The sequence below is a fragment of the Strix aluco genome, chromosome 16 (assembly GCF_031877795.1).
Source record: "Strix aluco isolate bStrAlu1 chromosome 16, bStrAlu1.hap1, whole genome shotgun sequence".
In the NCBI taxonomy this organism is placed as follows: Eukaryota; Metazoa; Chordata; class Aves; order Strigiformes; family Strigidae; genus Strix; species Strix aluco.
The window spans coordinates 2950387-2967924 of record NC_133946.1 but is presented as its reverse complement, the minus strand read 5'-3'; the positions used below and the strand labels follow the sequence as shown (position 1 = coordinate 2967924).

Sequence of the window (17538 nt, the reverse complement as noted above, 5' to 3'; positions counted from 1 at the left end):
CCTGAAGAAATGGATTTGTTGCTTAGTCAGTTCGCTACTTCAGCAGAAAGTCCAGGTAGATGACGTAAGTTGTTCTTCCCTTATCCACCAATTCTATAACCCCATCATAGAAGGCCACCAAATTTGTCAGGCACAGTTTGCCTTTAGTGAAGCCATGTTTGCCCAATATCCAAGTGAAACTTAGGGTGTCCTCACTAGCTCTGGCAAAACCTGTTTTGTTAAAATGTACCTCTAATATTGTACTTAATGGTTTTGATGTAAGCTTAAAAAATGTCATAGGAACAATTCTTATAGATCTTCTTTATTACTTCTTTTGTCACATCATTACACCCACAGAGGCAATTTAAAGTAAGAATATTTCTGTTGATGTTAGGATTTGACAAAACGGGCAAGGAAGATGATATAAAGCTTTCTTAATGGAAGAAAGAATCCAACTCTTTCTGGTATGACTTGGAGCATTCCTAAAGCTGCTCTGAATGTTTATGGTTTATGACATTGCCTGTTTTGTTAATATCCCAAATGCAATTTATGTGACTTTGATAGATCTTTACATAGCAGGACGGTACAATCATTGTGGAACTTTGCTGGAGAAGGAACCTTATTATTCTAGGGAAGTCTTCCAGGGTAGATCTTGCTCCCCTTATGCTCAGATGTGGTCTGACCAAAGCTGGGTAGGACAGAGACTCTGACCTGCTTGTATCCAATCTACAACATTCTGAAGTAGTATTGCCAAAACAAGTATCACAGAAGCTACCAGATATTCCTTGATTTTGCTGAGAGAACTACAAAGCAAATAATAACATTTTCAGGAGGTTTGGGGGTTTTTTTCCTAATAAAAAGAGCTGCTGCTAGATGTATATATGCCTGTAACATAAGGTTTTGCTCCTTAGTTTGGCCATGGAAAAGCTTTAACACAAATCCAGAAGCATCACTTTGAAGATAATGGAAAACAAACAGATTTTGGACGCATATTTGTTTCCTTTGTCTTTATTATTCCATGGTATGCTGACAGTTAAGGGGAGAAATAAGTCAATTAATGATCCACTTAAATCTGTTAATATTTATGGGAAAGCAGTCAGATCTCCCTTTCCCGTAAAGTTCAGACAGCACTGGATGTTGGAAGTGGCGGGAAGGATTTATGCAGCCTAAGCAGATGTGTACCTTGTGTAAATTCTTAAAAGCTTTCTTACTTCTCTGTGAAAGTTAGCCATTCCAGTTTAAAGTTGTTTTTGTAATCCGCAAAGCCAAAGGAAAGAATCTTTAGTCCAAATCAGAACTTGTATGGAGGAATAAAACACATTAAAAAAAAATCATAGTGATAAAAACTAGGCAAAAACACTGATGAGATACTTTGATCTGTCTTCAGTCTAAAGGCTGATTATTTAAACAATGACTATTTAAAAATCAATTTAATATTGTTTCTGTCTGAATATTTGTAAACTTGTGTGCCTGACTTTTGGTAATATGCAGCCATCTAATGTACCAATCCTGTTGCACTTGGCATCAGTAACAAAACTCCCATTTAGATTATTGGCTCCCTATATAATTTCAAACACAGCTAAAGAGACAATGACTCAGAAAGCTGTGAAGCTTTTATTGGTGGAAAAGGAACTGTTCCCTTGACATTTCACAGTGACAAGCTAACTGTAGCAAAAAGAATAATAGAAGTACACCTCAGGCTTCAAACAATCTTTCTACAGTTTATTTCTAAAATAACTGCTTCTGAAATTAAATACTTGTAATATACTTGTTTGCAGATTTGGGAGCTCCTTTATCAAGCATCTGATTTCTTGTTTGTTTGGATTGATGAAGTTTTTTGGTGTTTTTTTTTGAGTAAGCTTTGGAAAACCTCTTTAAAATGGTATTTAAAGAATAGGATCATAGAATAATTTAGTTTGGAAGTGAACTCTGGCATGCGTTTAATCCACCTGCTTGCCTGAAGTAGGTGTTGTTACATCAGGTAGGTTGAGTAGGTTGCTCAAGGATGTGTATGATCAAGTTTTGAATATCTCTAGGGGTAGAGATTGCACAGGCTGTCTAGGCAGCCTGTTCCAGTGTTTGATCACTTAGACCATCCTTGTGGTGAGAAAGGTATTCCTTGTATCCACGTGGCATTTCTTGTGTTTCCATTTGCCTGTTGCCTTGCATCCTACCACTATGCACTTCTGAGAAGCATCTGGCTCTAACTCTTCTGTATCTTTCTGATAGGTATTTGAATACAGCAAGCCGTAAGATCCTTCCTTTGCATTTTTTTCTTTAGATTGAGTGAAGCCAGTTCTCTCAATCTCTCTTCAGACATCATGGGCTCTATTCTTCTAATCATCTTGATGGCCCATCACTGGGCTTTCTCTCATAATGCAATTTCTTTCTCTAACTGGGCAACCCCAAACTGTCTCTAATACTCCAGATGTGGTCTCACAAGTGCCGAATGGAGGGGAGGAAATGATGTTGCTTGACCAGATTGCTATACTTTTACTGAAGCCACTCAGGAAGCTGGTGGCTGTCTTGGCTCTAATGGCATGCTGCTGGCTCATGGTCAGCTTGTCCACCAGGACCCACAAGGCCTTTTCTGCAAAGCTGCGCTCTGGCTAGCAGATGCCCTGTCCTGTACTGTCTAACCACATTATTCCATCCTACGTACAAGACTTTGCCTTTGACTTTTCACAGGGTTTATACCAACCCGTTTCTCATGCTTGTCAGGATCTGCTTGTCTAAATAGTAGTCTTACTCTTCAGCATGTCAACTGCTTCCCCAATTCAGTGTCATCTGCAAACTTGTTGAAGTTGCATTCCACATCCTCATCCAGGATATCAGTGAAGATGCTATTGGACCAGTCTCAATCCTGGAAGATGGCTGCTGGTAACTGGCCAGTGTATAAGAAATTAAAGCATCTTGACAATATGTGAGTTGTGATAATGCATGTACATTTCAGCTCAGGTTGCTGTTACTTTACATTTTATTAATCATCTTACGTGACTGTTCCAGTTTTATGGTACAGTGTATGAAGAACAATGACTGATTGTGTATCAAAAATTGTATGTGTTTCATCGAGTCTGTGTAAAAATATTGGTTCTCAATTGCAGTGTAACATCTAAAAAGTCTTTAAAGTTGTCTTTGTTTTTGAATGTGAAGATTGGAGAAACTAAGGGAGCATGCCACTGTCACAGGCTGGCCATTGAGCTCATATTCTTGCTAGTAGTTGTTTTGGTGTTTTTGTTTGTTTTATTTTTTCCCCCTCATTTCTTGTTAGAAACCCTGAAAAAGATTTCTCAGAAATCTTTCATTCTGCTTTTCATATGCTTGGTCAGTCTCTTCTGGCACCATTTGAACTGTCCTGTGACAGTTCTCATATTGATAAAAACCAGATTTAACTAACTCTAGGTTTTGTTCACTTTCTATTATTTGTTACAGTCTCATATTTCCCTAATGTAAACACTCCTTTCTAAAGATGAGGCCTAGGAGTTCCCCTTCACCAAATACTGGCAGATCACGCCCTTGCTTTTTGTAAAAGTCAGTCTTGCTCTTCTGTTTCATGCTGTTTTTTCACAGCCTTGGTTTGTTGCCTGTATTGTCCTTTACCACATCTTCCTTTAGAAGATGTTAGCTGTATTAAGGGTGAGAGCAAGCTGTAGTTTCTGCACCCTCTCCAGTTTGATCTAGCTTTAAGAGGTTTACAAAATGCAGTTAATTCTCCTGGTTGCTTCCTAATGTGAAACAAAGGATTCCTTCCTATCCTAATCTGACCTTGTATATTGGCAAAGAAAGCACAGTAAAATTGCATCTTATTGTTGATAATTTTATGCGGTAGGACATTGTCAAAGAAAGGTTTACATCACTACAACAACACTTCTAAGCATATATATTCTTATTTTTCTTCTCATTTCAACTGGTATGAGTGAGGAATAACTCTTGTGAGATCAAGATAATTATTTGACTCTAAAGTTGAGGTAAAACAATAATCTGGCCCTTGCTATTTAGCATTTTAAATACGAGTGATGGTACAAAATGTTGCTAGAATGTGCTCCCTTACTGGTAAACAAAGAAGAGTGCTGGCTCCCAAAGCACGTTCTCCTCAGAAAACTCTCTGTCCAAAGAATGACTTTGAATTTAACCAAATTCTGTTTTCTTATAGAAAGAAGGTAACATTTACACGTGAATCAAAATTTTACAGTTAAAAAAGGATCAAAGAAGCTAGTTAAGTTTATTTAGGACTTGGGGGGGGGTCTCCTGAGCCATTTGAATATATTTTCCAGTTGATTATTGGTTTTGACATTTATCATATGGTGGTTATGATACAAATGTGCAAGAAGAACTTGGGCTTGGTGCTTTGCTGACTTGAAAATCTTTGACGTGAAATTCAATTTATGGTCTCTCAGATGGGAGGCTAAAAATCAGCTGAATTTCAGCTGTACAGTTCCAGCTTTAAAAAACAAAATAGCACCATAACTCTGGTTTTCCCTGTAGTTTTAAGATTCAACCTCCCTGTTCCCTGCTAAACTGAGGCTTATAAACTTACATTTTGTTTGAAATATAGGTCTTAATAAAATGTTCTAGAGTTAATTAATTTTAAAGTGGTTTGTCTTTTGGAACCTTTGAATTGCTTTTAAAGACTGCAGCTTATGCTAGCTCTTCCTCTAACTTTTGTTTTACATGATATTTCCACTGAATTGCAGTCATATATCAGAAGTATTTATGTCTTCAGAATGCCATGTAATTTTCTACAAAGAGCTGCTTGCTTTAGCTGTGCTATTTTTTTGAAATTGAATATAATTTCAGTATTTTAATATAAGATTTGATTGAAATATTGAATATTCAGTTGGCTGTTATGCATTTGAAGAGCACAGATCCTCACCATATAACTATGATCACTTCTCTAAAGGTAATAACCTTCAAAGTTTCTGTAAAATGTAATGAAATTCAAATACAAGGTGAAATAAAAATCTTCTCTGTAGTCCTGTATTGTGTATATGTATTGTCAGAAGGAAATATGCCTAGGTCTTAGCAGTCCACTTCTGTCCTTTTGCTACTTTATCGTGCATTTTCTTCTTCCTTTAAGGAATAAATATATTTTAAACTCTTTTTTTTTTTTTCTTTATAGAGCCAGTATTGTGCAGAAGCGCATAATTTATTTTCAAGATGAGGGTTCTCTCACCAAAAAAATTTGTGAACAAGGTAAGGTAAAGTAAAACACCTTCTGACCTCTCCTTGTCATGTCCTACTTATTTTTCTTAACTCATTATATCAAACTAAAATTCTAAGGCCTTGAACAGCTTCATCCAATTTCAAATTTGGGATCTCCTATTCTATTATGTTTTGCTTATCACATATACTGGTCCTCATACAATCTTCCTTGCCTTGCCCTAGATGTGATACTTGCACCTTTTTACCTGGTCTTCGTGTGAAACTCGTTTGTCTCCAGGGTGCTTCATTTATTGAATTCTAGGCTTTTTTATCCTCTCCTAAACCGAAGAATTGCAATAGGTTGTTGCATCCCACTGGAGAATTTATATGCTTTCGTTGTCCAGAAGTTTCAAGCCTATTGTGTTTTGAGATCAATTGAGGTTTTGTCCATGTCAGATAAGAACCAGAAAGAAACCCATTTCGAATCTGAAGATGACTGAAATAGTGGTGCCTTCTTATATAAAAATGTAGACGTAAATCCTTATATCCACTTATAAATATGATTCAGCTATTTCAGGGTTCTGGTTTAGTCTAGTGTAGTCCAACTTAAAAATAATAATAAAAAAAAAGGGTTTAATTCAGATTTATTTACTGGAGTATTTATTACGGCAACTTTGCTGTCATCAGCTGATTTTGAGTTGTAACCATTGTCAATGGGTACTTTGCTGCCTTTTCAGATTCAGCCTCAGAAGGTGTGACTGACAAACCAATTTTAGATTGTTGTGCTTGTGGAACCGCCAAATACAGGCTAACTTTTTATGGAAACTGGTCAGAAAAAACACATCCCAAAGATTTTCCACGTGAGTATCATTCTTTCATTATTGTACTCTATAGGGACTGTGAAGAGAATTGGAGCTTGTTGTATGACACGTTACATATTTACAGCTCAGCAGTGTAAATTATGATGTGTGTGCAATGCTGTTAATGTTCAGTATTGAAAATCCATGGATCCTTCTGTGAATGCCATACATAACAAATGAATTCTATTGATTTGCCTGACATTTTGAACTGACATGTGTATGAGATCACATTTTCAAGATTCCTTTGTGTGAGAAAGGTTACTTTTTCCTTTTTTTTTTTTTAATAAGGTTAGACTGACTTATAATGTACAGCTAGAAAATGAAATTTTAAGAAAAGGGCCACAAAGGATGGGCAACACACTAAAATTTTGAGTTTACAACCATGCCAATCTAGCCAGTATGCTTTCCTTCAAAGTCTTTTAAAAGATTCCAGTTAATTTTTGTGAGCCCCGAATCTTGCTGCCCAAGGACATGAGTTATATAGACCTTAGAATGTTCTGTCTTCTTTGTCTTTGTTGGTTCAATAGACAGATAAAATACCCGTTCTGAGCTTTACCTGTCTGGGTTTTTAAAGTTTCTGAACTACAGAATCAGTATCCTTGTTGCAATAATGCAAGTAACTGTAAAAAACTAAAGTTACAAAACCATGTGTATGATGTATTTGTTCTTTCATTACTGAGTCCACTGTGGCGATAAAGGCTAGGAAATTATTTAAGAACATGAATCACATTTACTGGTTGTTAAACTTTGTTATATTGTCTGTGGCTGATGTTTATTATATATACTTTATATGTTGATTTATTTTTTTAAATTTATTGTCACTGTGTCAGATTATCATCATATAACTCAAATATGGTTTTTGTGTCAATCAGCCCACCGTTTTCACAGTCTAAGCAATATTGCTTATGCTGAGTGTCTCATACATTTTAAGTTGAATGTAGCATTGTTGTGATGTTATTTGTCAGCCTAATACATGAGAGAGAAAATAAGCAAAACCCAGTAACTGCAAGAAGGCTCTTTTAGACTATTGGATGATTTATATACCTGCTGAGTTTCACACTTTATATGTATTACTTGTATGAATTGAGCTGGTGGTTAGAAATAGGGCATGAGAAAATGGCTGAAAACTATGAAATTAGTGTGACTTAATGATGTAATATTGCGGATAAATTGCATTTTCTTTTAAATCCAAGTCAGCAAACACATTAAGAATATGGGTGCACAACTGAAAGTAAGCAAGCTGCAATAGTTTGCCACAATAGCGGACTGAAGACTGCTGTCTCTCCCTAGTTACAAAGTGATGAATTATATTAATGATTTACTTAAAAATCTGGAAAAATGAAAAAATAACCATATAATGCTAGAAGGATTAAGCCCAGTAAAAACAGCTGATAAGATTTTACATTGAAAATTCTGAAAGTTGAGACACAATCTCATCCAGATGTAGTGATGTTAAAAATAAAAACTAGTCATCAAAGTTATTCTTTAAATGCTGAACTTGTGCAGTAATTACATTAAAATAAAATGCAGTTCATGATGGACTGTGGTAAATCGCTACTATTTGCTAAGCCATCCCATAAAAAATTCTGCTCTATTCCTATACTATCAGTATGGCTGAAATAGGAAGCAGATCATAAAACTTTTATTTTGTGTCTTTAACTTAGCTTCTGACTTGCTTTAAAAATCCCTAAATAATATGTACTCTGGTGCTTTGCTTTTCTCCAAAGAACTTCTTTCGCCAAATAAGATATTTTCTTTTGCTATCACACAAAAATGTTTCTGGAAGGTACAGTACACAACTTTTAAGTCTGGGAAACTATTTTTACATTTTCACAGATTCCATGGATTAGGAATAATTTACACTTACTATGCCAGTGCAATTAAAATACCTCTGTTCCATTAAATTTAAAAGTGTATTGTCTGTTTCAGTTATCAGATACGCCTACTTTATAAAACATTTCTTAGAATGAAACCACTGCAACACAATCTTGTTCTGAGTGTGCCAACCATAGAGTGAATGGAGAGAGGTGTACCACAGCTGTAGAGAGGGTTAAAAAACCTGATTCTTAAAACAATTTTGCTCTAATGGTTCTCAGACTGACTGAAAAAAGAAAATTAAACTGGTTTGCAAACTGAGGCTTAAAAGTGAGCATGCTTTTCAGGTAATTTTTGCAAGTTATCAGAAGTCCTGATAATAGGACTACTGGAAGCGAAGTATTTCATTTGTTATTAAATCTGGCTCAAGGGGAACTATTAGATTTCCTATCACATTTTGCCCATCAGAAAGATTTGTACTTACATATGCCCTGTGGCCTAAAAGCATTTATTCTGTCTGGGCATCACCAATATATGGTAACAGGAATCTATATGCTCTCCATCATGATTTGATATGGCACATCTATGAAATATGTCAGAGGATACATTCTCATGTTGTGATACCTTGATCTTTATGCAAAAATACACATATAAGTGTGTAAATTGAGAAACTACTCATACAGAAAGGAACTGAAATAACACCATTGGAAAGCTGACAGTATTATGTTTGCTATCTTAGGAACTGGATAGTGACCCTGGACTGGTAATGCAAAATAGTTCTGGCCTGTTCTACTCAGATTATTACATGTAGAGAAGTTGCTTTGTTTAGAATAAAAGCTTTAAGAAACTATATTGAGTTGTCTCTTCGCTCTCGTCAAAAATGGGAGGTTCTAGGTGAGGAGTGAAACATTTGCAAATGTACAAATTCTGTAAAAGTTATTTAGGCAAGTAGGTGGGCCAGCTTCTTTCTCTGCAGAGCCAATATCTTTAGGGGGAGGTGTTTAGGAGTGGAAGAGGTGGGGCTCTGGTTGCAAAGTTCATCAGATGTTCTTGATCTGTCGAGGATAGGGAGCATGAGAAGCTTTGGAGCACATGGAACAAATCAGTATCCATTTTACTACAGACTTAAAAGCACACGGGTTCCTCTCTGTGGTGAAACGTTTTTCTTTTGTGGGGAAATCATGGAATCTTCTCTTCCTATAAATTTCAGTAAGTGCCACTTACTGTGTTTCAGGGAGAGCTGCTGTCTATGACTTGTGAGTTAGACTTGTGTGCTAGGAAGAAAGAATGGGCAAAACTGGTGGTCTCGTACTGGAGCTGAATGACAGTATCTCTGTGGTTTGACAAGGTGCCAGTGTGTATTTAAGGAACAGTTACTAGATCTTTAATCAAGAAACCATCTTCTGACACTGTAGTCTCTCAGCTATTACCTGGGTGGGGAGGAGGTTTAGTTTTGTATTTTTCTCCATTTGGGGCTCAATTACTGACTAGCTTTAATGGACTCTGAAAACCTCAAGCCTAATATAATTCAGAGCTCAGTAGGTGTATTTTGGTCCAAGTTTAGCACTAGGCAAGCTATGGAGGCTTTGTTTGCTGTGTTGCTAGCTCATCTCCCTCACCTATCTATTCTGCTTGCTACACTTTTCTAGCTTTTTTCCCCTATTACTGGAGCCCATTTTTTATTTCTAATCTATTTTCTATTCTCCTGTGATTAGGTTCCTGCATCTGACTTTATCTATTCAATTCTCTACACTGTCTTTTTCAATTTCATTGTCCCACCTTTCACATCTTAAATTTGCATTCCTTTTGTTTACTTCATTATTCATTTTTCATTCGTTTATTCTAGTTTTCAGCTGTTTTTACTGCTACTTTCTACCTTTTGCATTGCAAAGAAAAATGTTAATTATTGTCTCATTCCATCATTCTGTCTCCCTCATCTCCTACAGTCTTTGCACTGTTAACCAGACTGTCTGCTTATGTGAACAGTTCATTTTCTCATCCTTTTCCTTTAGGCCTATATCTTTGCAGAGTGTTATTTGACACTTAAGTAAATTCATTTTTATTTCCAGTACTGTGGGACTTCTGTGACTCCTTATTTCTCCTCAATTCTCTTTCCAATTCCATCAGACTTCTCTAACATTTTCTTCTTTAAACTTTTAAATTTTTTTCTTTTTTTTGTTCAACAAGACAAGAAACAAGACCAGAAATCCTTTTGTCTAGCTATACAACTCTTACACTGAGCAAGCAAACTCAGTGAATATAGAAGCACCAAAATTCACTTCTTTGCTTCCTTGTTAAATTAGAGAACCCCTGCTAATGGTGAGGGTGGGGGAAGGAGACGTATACGTACATATATAATTTAAGTATGCAGAAGCAGAAAAACCAACTATGTCAGTGCCAATAAGAGCAGCTCTTTACCAGTATTTCGGAAGTTGCCTGGAAGAAGTGCTGGACACTATTTGCCCATAGAAAGCCCTGTTTCAGCAGGAAGCTACTGAGGGAGGTTTCTGGCCATGGAGGTGCCTACCTAGCCTATAGCTAAAGGGCTAAGGTAAGCCCTTTATAATGCTGTGCCTGATAATGTTTGGGCACAAAACTATAAATGAAAATCTGTAAAGTTTAATGATAGTGTAACCATGCTTATATCTACCTTTTGCTGGTAATCTGCTGTCACCACTCAAACACAAATCTAGTGGACTGTTAGAAACCAGTATCTCTCAGTAATGAAGCAACTTGCTGTTAAATCTTCAAGTGACCACTGAAGTCTTCCCCTTGCAGGTTTCATCCTCAAAAATATTTTGCATAGAAACCTAAAATTAAAGGATTCTTACACTTCCTGAAGAAGTGAAGTCTTTGGTGAAGAAAAAAATACACTAAGCCTATCTGTTGGGGGGGGCCTGCTTCATTAGCCGGAATACAATCTTTCTCACCATTTCTGTCTGTGTTATTATATTCAGTAATTACTATCACTTCATGCTATATTTTTGTAGTTCACAATATACTTGTTCTTATTACTCTAAAGATATGGTGTATTGATATAGTGAGAACTGACAGCATGCAACACGTGCAAAAGCTTGGTACTGGTGAAGACTGAGCAATTCAAAACTTTCACTTTAATAGAAATTAGGAATTATGCTTTGAGGCTGTCTTGATGGTTGATATTTTTTTTTTTTTTTTTTTATCTCCCTCCTGAAAGGACGCACCAACCACTGGTCTGCGATCATTGGTAGTTCTCACTCAAAGAACTACATCCTTTGGGAGTATGGAGGATATGCTAGTGAAGGTGTCAAACAAGTCGCAGAGTTGGGGTCCCCAGTAAAGATGGAAGAAGAAATTCGACAGCAAGTAGGTGTAATTTAGTGCATACTTTAAAACATGCATCCTACCTTGGCCCGTGAATGATTTCTCACTGACAATGTCTGTGATTTAATTTTGCTGGATAATTTTCACTTAAACAGATTAGGAGTTCTGTCTGTCTTTCTAGACTCATTCTTACTCTGGCAAAAGTTTTTGTCTGTGAAAGGACAAATAAGTTGCATTATTCTGAACTTGAAAAATCTATGTGTCATGCAAGACATAAATCAGAGGTAGAAAAGTAAACTTCATCTTTCCGCTTAATGATGAAGACACTTAGATTTTATTAAAGGAATACCATGAAGATGGCAAGCAGTATACCTTATTCCTTACTGAAGTGGTGATTTTTAGTTTATAGTATATTGTAGGGTGGTTTTTTTTTTTTTCTGGTAAGCACCTTATTTAGAATTTTCTGCAGATTCATTCAGCTTAGAAGTGCTCTTACAGGAGAGTGACCTGGTTTTTGTTGCTGAGCAGGAAGGCTTTGCACATCGGCACTAAAAATATTTGATGAATTTGGATTATGGTTTAAGGGCAAAGGAGGCTTTATAGTATATAATTTTACAGGGGATTGATTCAACGGAACAGAAATCAATCTTTCAAATAGTTTATAGGTGATTTTCTTTTTGTTACATCAAGTAACAAGCAACCAAATAAAATATACCAGGACATGGTGATGATTATAATTAGGACATCTACCTGCACGACATTTAAGGATTCACTGGAAACAGAGTTCAGTTATAAGACAGAAAAAATGTAAATATTACATCAAATAGAGCTATACATACAATTTATGTAGATGCATGTTTGTGGGTAAGTGCATATATAATGTACAATTATGATTGCTCCACAGGGGACAGAAGGCAGAAATTGCCCCCTCCTGTATGATGCTTAGATTATACACAGAGTTGTATATATAGAGAAAAAAATATTCAATTATATTTATACAGACAGTGTAGAACAACCTCAAAGTCTCTTTTACCCACAAGAAAACTTGTATAGCAAAAAGCTTTACATTCTATATTTCATTTTCTGTTTTGTGATGCTTAAGTGTGTATAATCACAGTACAAGAACATCTAGTGTGTTTGACAAGAAACTCCCCAAACCAAGACAAATGAAATAAAACCAGATTATAATTCAATATATTAAAGGGATACGTAAGGAATATGAAAGGGAGAAACATGTTGAATATGGGGGGGAGATGCTATGATGGTACGTTATTCTCTTTATCCTATAATAAACCTTTGGCGTACCTGGGAATAGAAAGAAGGCCTTGATCCTAGGTAACTTGACTTTGCATATTTGCTGAGAAACGGCTGGATTTTATATATTTATTTTATATTTTTATATATATTCACTATATAAACCCAGATGGATTAAAATTATAGCAGATTATTCTATATACCGCGTGTAATTTATCTTTTTTGTTGCTTACTTGGGAAATCAAGATTTCATCATAGTTAGGTCCACATGAAATAAAGAAAATCAGCTTAATTAGTATCTTTATACTAAAAAAGAGAGGATTTCTTCACACATTGTTCAGAAATACTTTAGAAATAAGGTTTTGGCGCATCTGAATTGTAACTGCACAATTAGGTCTGGTCTAGAAGCAGCAAGGACATGGGGAGAGTATGGGATGAAGCGCAAATAGAGGTGCAGTTGTGAAAGGTCATACCAAACACTGGCGGAAGAGGCAGTGAAGTTGAAGGGAATATGGAAAAGAATGAAAATTGTGACTTTCTGCTTTCCAAATTCTGGGTTCTTTGTCATTATGTGCCATGTATTTGAGAAAAGGAGATATATTTATACATTGGATTCAAATCAGAGGTGATTGTGACTTTCAGAGTACATAAAATAGCTAACTGGATACAATTTCAGGGGCTGCCAAAATCGCACATGGAATTAATGAATGTCACAGTTCATTTTAACATCAGGCTTGTCTGATTGTGTCAAACCTGCAATAATTGCCCTGATTGTCCCGATTCAGTCTAATCCAAGCAATGAATTGGTGTTATAACTGGATATTGCCTAGAACAATGCAGCATATCAACAAATGCCACAATATTTTTATCGAGTTTATTTGACTTTTTGTTTCTTTTTATCATGTGTTTAAGCTGTGCTAATACTTCTGAGAGATACTGAGGTAAAGTTCTACAACCAAGGCAGAAGAGCTAGTAATGCCAGGAGCTAATTTGCTGATGTTTCATTCAGGATTTTTTTTTTTTATTGCACTTTCTCTCTTCCAATATCCCTGCCTGCTTTGAAATTTGGTAGCACTGTTTCCTTCCCCATACCTCCCAGTCAACCTCAGGATCTATTTTCCCCTTTTCCATTTCTTATTTTACCTTTATTTCCCCTATCTGTCTTCCTCCCAGCCTTCTGTTGTGGCGTGCGGGAGGATGCAATTCATTCAAATCACCCTCCCAAACTGCTTTTGAGGTTTTTTGGAAACACAAGAAAAAAAATTTTTGTGTTTGATTTTGGTGCCTGGACCCAGACCTCTGTGCAGCAGTGCAGGGCTGGAGCCACAGCACTTGCTTGCATCATGCCCACAGCAGGTAATGCACTTCTTCCAAGGCCAGACTTGGATTTGGAAATCTGCTGTGTGTCTACTGTATCTTGTGTGCAGTTTCTTAGGTGAATGCATAGACACATATTTATGTAACTGGCATCTGTGTCATTGACATTATCTAAGGTTTTATTACCAAAAAAAAACCTATCCAATGTTTTTAATGAATTATAACTAAAAATTTACTGTCTGTGTATGAAGCAAAGAAAAAAGGCTTTCTTTAAACAGAGCTTTGTTAAGAAGTGTCCCGACAAGTACGTGTTGTTAACTAAAGATTCTCGAGCGTGAACATTTCTGCTCCCCATTTGACAGACTGCTGAATCATCATCAGCTTTTCTTCTTGACTGAGCACCTTCGAATGCTCTGATTTGTGTTGTTACTGTAAAGAGCCTGTGTGATATTTTTGCATGGATGGTCTTGGGTACTGTAAACTTGCTTTGTAGTTTGTTTATCTGGGAGAACTTAAAGGAACCTAATCAGCCTTTTTGTTAAACTTTTCCTGGCAGCCTGGAAGGAAAGCCACAGCACATGAATTTTACTAAAACAATCTGTCAAGTGATTGATGTGTACAATGGGATAATTCATGCATTATACTTCAGGGGTTATAAATGAACAAAGGATGGAAAAGGAATTATGTGAGCAAAAGAATTTTCACTGACCTCATGTATCTCTGAAATATATTCACTCTTTCACTTTGTTTTCAGAAAGTCTGATTTGTTCAGAACCTATTATTTGATAAACTGCCTCGATAGAAAAATATACAGAATTTGAAAGGGGAATTCTGCATCCATATTGTGATTGCTCTATTTAAACAAACAAACAAACAGGATGGTTAAAACATGAAACAAAAAGAATAAAGTTCTAAATGTCACATCCTAAGCAGATGAAACAAGGTTAAAATAGAGACATAGTCATTCCTTTTTGATTTAAATGTCTCGCACCTTAGGAGAACTCATTTGGTTTTGCCTAATTTTTTTAGGATAAATACTAAGTCATTCTGCCATCAATTTTTTGGAAACCAGGATAAGTAATGTTCTGTACCTTGCCGCTATCTCCAGGAAATGCACTTTTCAGTCTCTGTTTATTCCCTATGGACACATAGATGACACTCTTATGGGTTTGATTTAATACTCTGAAATGTCAGTAAGTAGGATGACTTTTTGCATTGTCTTCAGTGGCTTCAGATTAGAGCTGCCTATACCTTTGAGAAGAGCAATTTCTGCTTTCCAGTAAGATGCTTGTAAATTTTTTGACATGTGATAATTTATGTGAAGACAATCTAGTAATTGAAGATGAAACCTGAAATATCTGAAACTTTTTCTACAGAATAAAATATGTAATTGTTATGATTATCCAAATGTTTATTTTTAAAAAATAATCTGGTTTGGATTTTTTTAATATATCCATATAATATTAAAAAAAAAAGGGAGTAAAAATTAAAGCAATTCCATTGTTGGATTGATCCTGATTTTTTTTTTTTTTTTTGAGAAATATAATTTCAGTATTTCAGCTGAGTAGTTACCATTTCATTACCTGTTTTGTAACACAGTACTATGTTCTTCCATGGAAAAATGGAGTCATTAGAATTTTCTGACTGAAGCTTGTAAATCACCTGAATTACAAAGAGGAATCTGCAGTATATTGATTACTTTTTCTTATAGTACTAGGCAAATTATCATCATGGTTACTCAAGCAGGCTCCGAATTTTGCTTTGTGAATTATCTGTTATTGTGGACTTACAGAAGTTAAAATTAGCTAACCAACCAGGGAGGTTCAGCTGAGTTGCACTTGTGCTTGACAGAACAGGTAACAATTCTCCCTGAACGCTTAAGCTTCAGAGACCATGATACACGGAACATTGTTTGAGAATAAGGCCACTTTATGCTTGAAAGCTGTGATTGCTGCAGAAGTAGTTTAGTCTGTGCTTGTTTAATGTAGCTAAAAAATTAGTGAGAACATGGCAGCTTGGCTTTTGTTGCAGGTGGAGATTAAAACATATACAGGATCTTAGATTATTTTGCCACGTATTACTGTTGATATTTCTGCTACTGTTGTTACTCATGATAACTAGAAGAAATTGGCCAACGGGGAGGTCTACTTTTGCTTAAACAAACCTTCAGTGAATGGCATCAACATACCCACGGGGCCCCCTCCTCCTCAGTCCCCGGGAGGGATTTGAGTTCCCATCCAGTTTTCAGAGGCACCAGCCTTTCTCTGTTGAAAAGACAGGAACACTTAGGAAATATTAGTATGGCCATAAAGTCTAATAGAAAAGGTACAATCACTGTTCCTACAAATAGTCTAAAAGCCCTTTAGGTTTCTGTGCAAAGCCCACAAAAAATTTCGGTAGGTTTTGGACTTGGTCTAACAGTGAAATAATATACACTGTCCCGGCATGCTTTCTACTTCAGTTACAGCCTGACTGCATGTTTTTAATGCTGTATTTAATCTAATTCTGGACAGATCAAGCTGCTTGGTTGTAAATTTGTATGGGACTTCTGTTTGCTTGGTTAGACTCCTCTATTACTCTGGGCATATGCCTCTATTGTGAATTGTGGTACTTTTTATGCCTTTTAAAAATGTTAAGTGGTACATTTTCCGTCCTTTCCTTTTGGAAGGTACCTTATATAATAATTTAAAATCTCTGGCATGTTGGTAATTAAAAGTTTTGAAATGCCTTTTTACTATGCTAAATTTCTGCTGAAAAGTTGTCTGTTTAGGTCATAAAGGGAAGCTTTATCTACCAGTAAATAACTCATGCAACAGGGTTCAGAACACCTCTTCTAGGGTGGCTTCCATCTTTAAAACTTCTGTTGGAAACTGTAATTAGGATGATTCACAGTTTGTGTTGCTTTCTTTACAAAACAAGCAAAACCTGTTCATCACAATTGCATTCTTTTTTTAGTACTCGATAACAATAAAGATATGCTTCTCTAATAAGAAATAAAGCTGATGTTGAATGCTGTGCCATTTGTTCTTTCTGCTCATATGATTAATTACTGTGAGCATGATACTAATGTAGGTCAAAATACAGCATTCGTTTTGAAAAGACATTTAAAAGGTGTCTTTTTCTGACAACTACTGAAATAGAAAAACCCTTTAAAATATTAAAAATAATATTTATTTTTCTTTTATATCTTACTGGTGACTTATAGAACAGATACTTAGAGATCACTTCACTTTAAAAGGAAAGCCAGAAAGAGAAGATCAACTTTGTTCTGACATAACAGTAAATAAATTGTGTTTCTACAAATCCTTATTCTTCTGAAGAAAGTGTGGAAAACTCCAAATTTAAATTTCTTCAGTGAGTTTTATTTCTGTAGGCTTATGTAAACAAAAGAGTGACTGTGTTCCCAGCAGTAAGCTTGTATGTTCCCATCAGTAAGCTAGTATTTGGTTTCAGTAGTTTTTGTAGTCTGTAATTGGAATTACATTGCAAAAGTTTTGATTGCTTGTGCAACTGTTAAACAATCAGATTTTGGCTTTAAAAATACTAAACATGTGGAATGTTCACTTTGGGATAGAGATACCAAAAAGAAAAGAAACATTCAACTATGAAGGTAAAAAAAAAAACAAAACCCATGTATTTTTAGTAAAAGCTTCGCTTCTATTTCAGTCAGAAAAACTATTGTTTTGTTGGTGAAAATAGTCCCTGTAAACAGTAGAAAATACGTATCATTTGTACTAATTCTGAATAGTACAAAGCACCTTCAGTTAGTCTAATAGCCATTAAAGTTAATCACTCTTTTACAAAATCAAGCTCTGATGAATAAATATTAAGTGGTGTATTATTTCCTGGGCCAAAACATGAAAGATTC

At 35.7% G+C, this 17538-nt stretch overlaps 1 protein-coding gene across 2 annotated transcripts in view; it reads left to right on the top strand.

The window, feature by feature from the left end:
* The window catches only part of SPON1 (spondin 1), a 360535-nt gene that overhangs the window by 217541 nt on the left and 125456 nt on the right, over positions 1-17538 (top strand). For both annotated transcript variants that reach the window (XM_074842053.1, XM_074842052.1), the window contains exons 4-6: positions 5099-5172; positions 5859-5981; positions 10993-11141. In XM_074842053.1, the coding sequence (XP_074698154.1) occupies positions 5099-5172; positions 5859-5981; positions 10993-11141 (346 nt within the window). The remainder of the gene's footprint in view (positions 1-5098; positions 5173-5858; positions 5982-10992; positions 11142-17538) is intronic.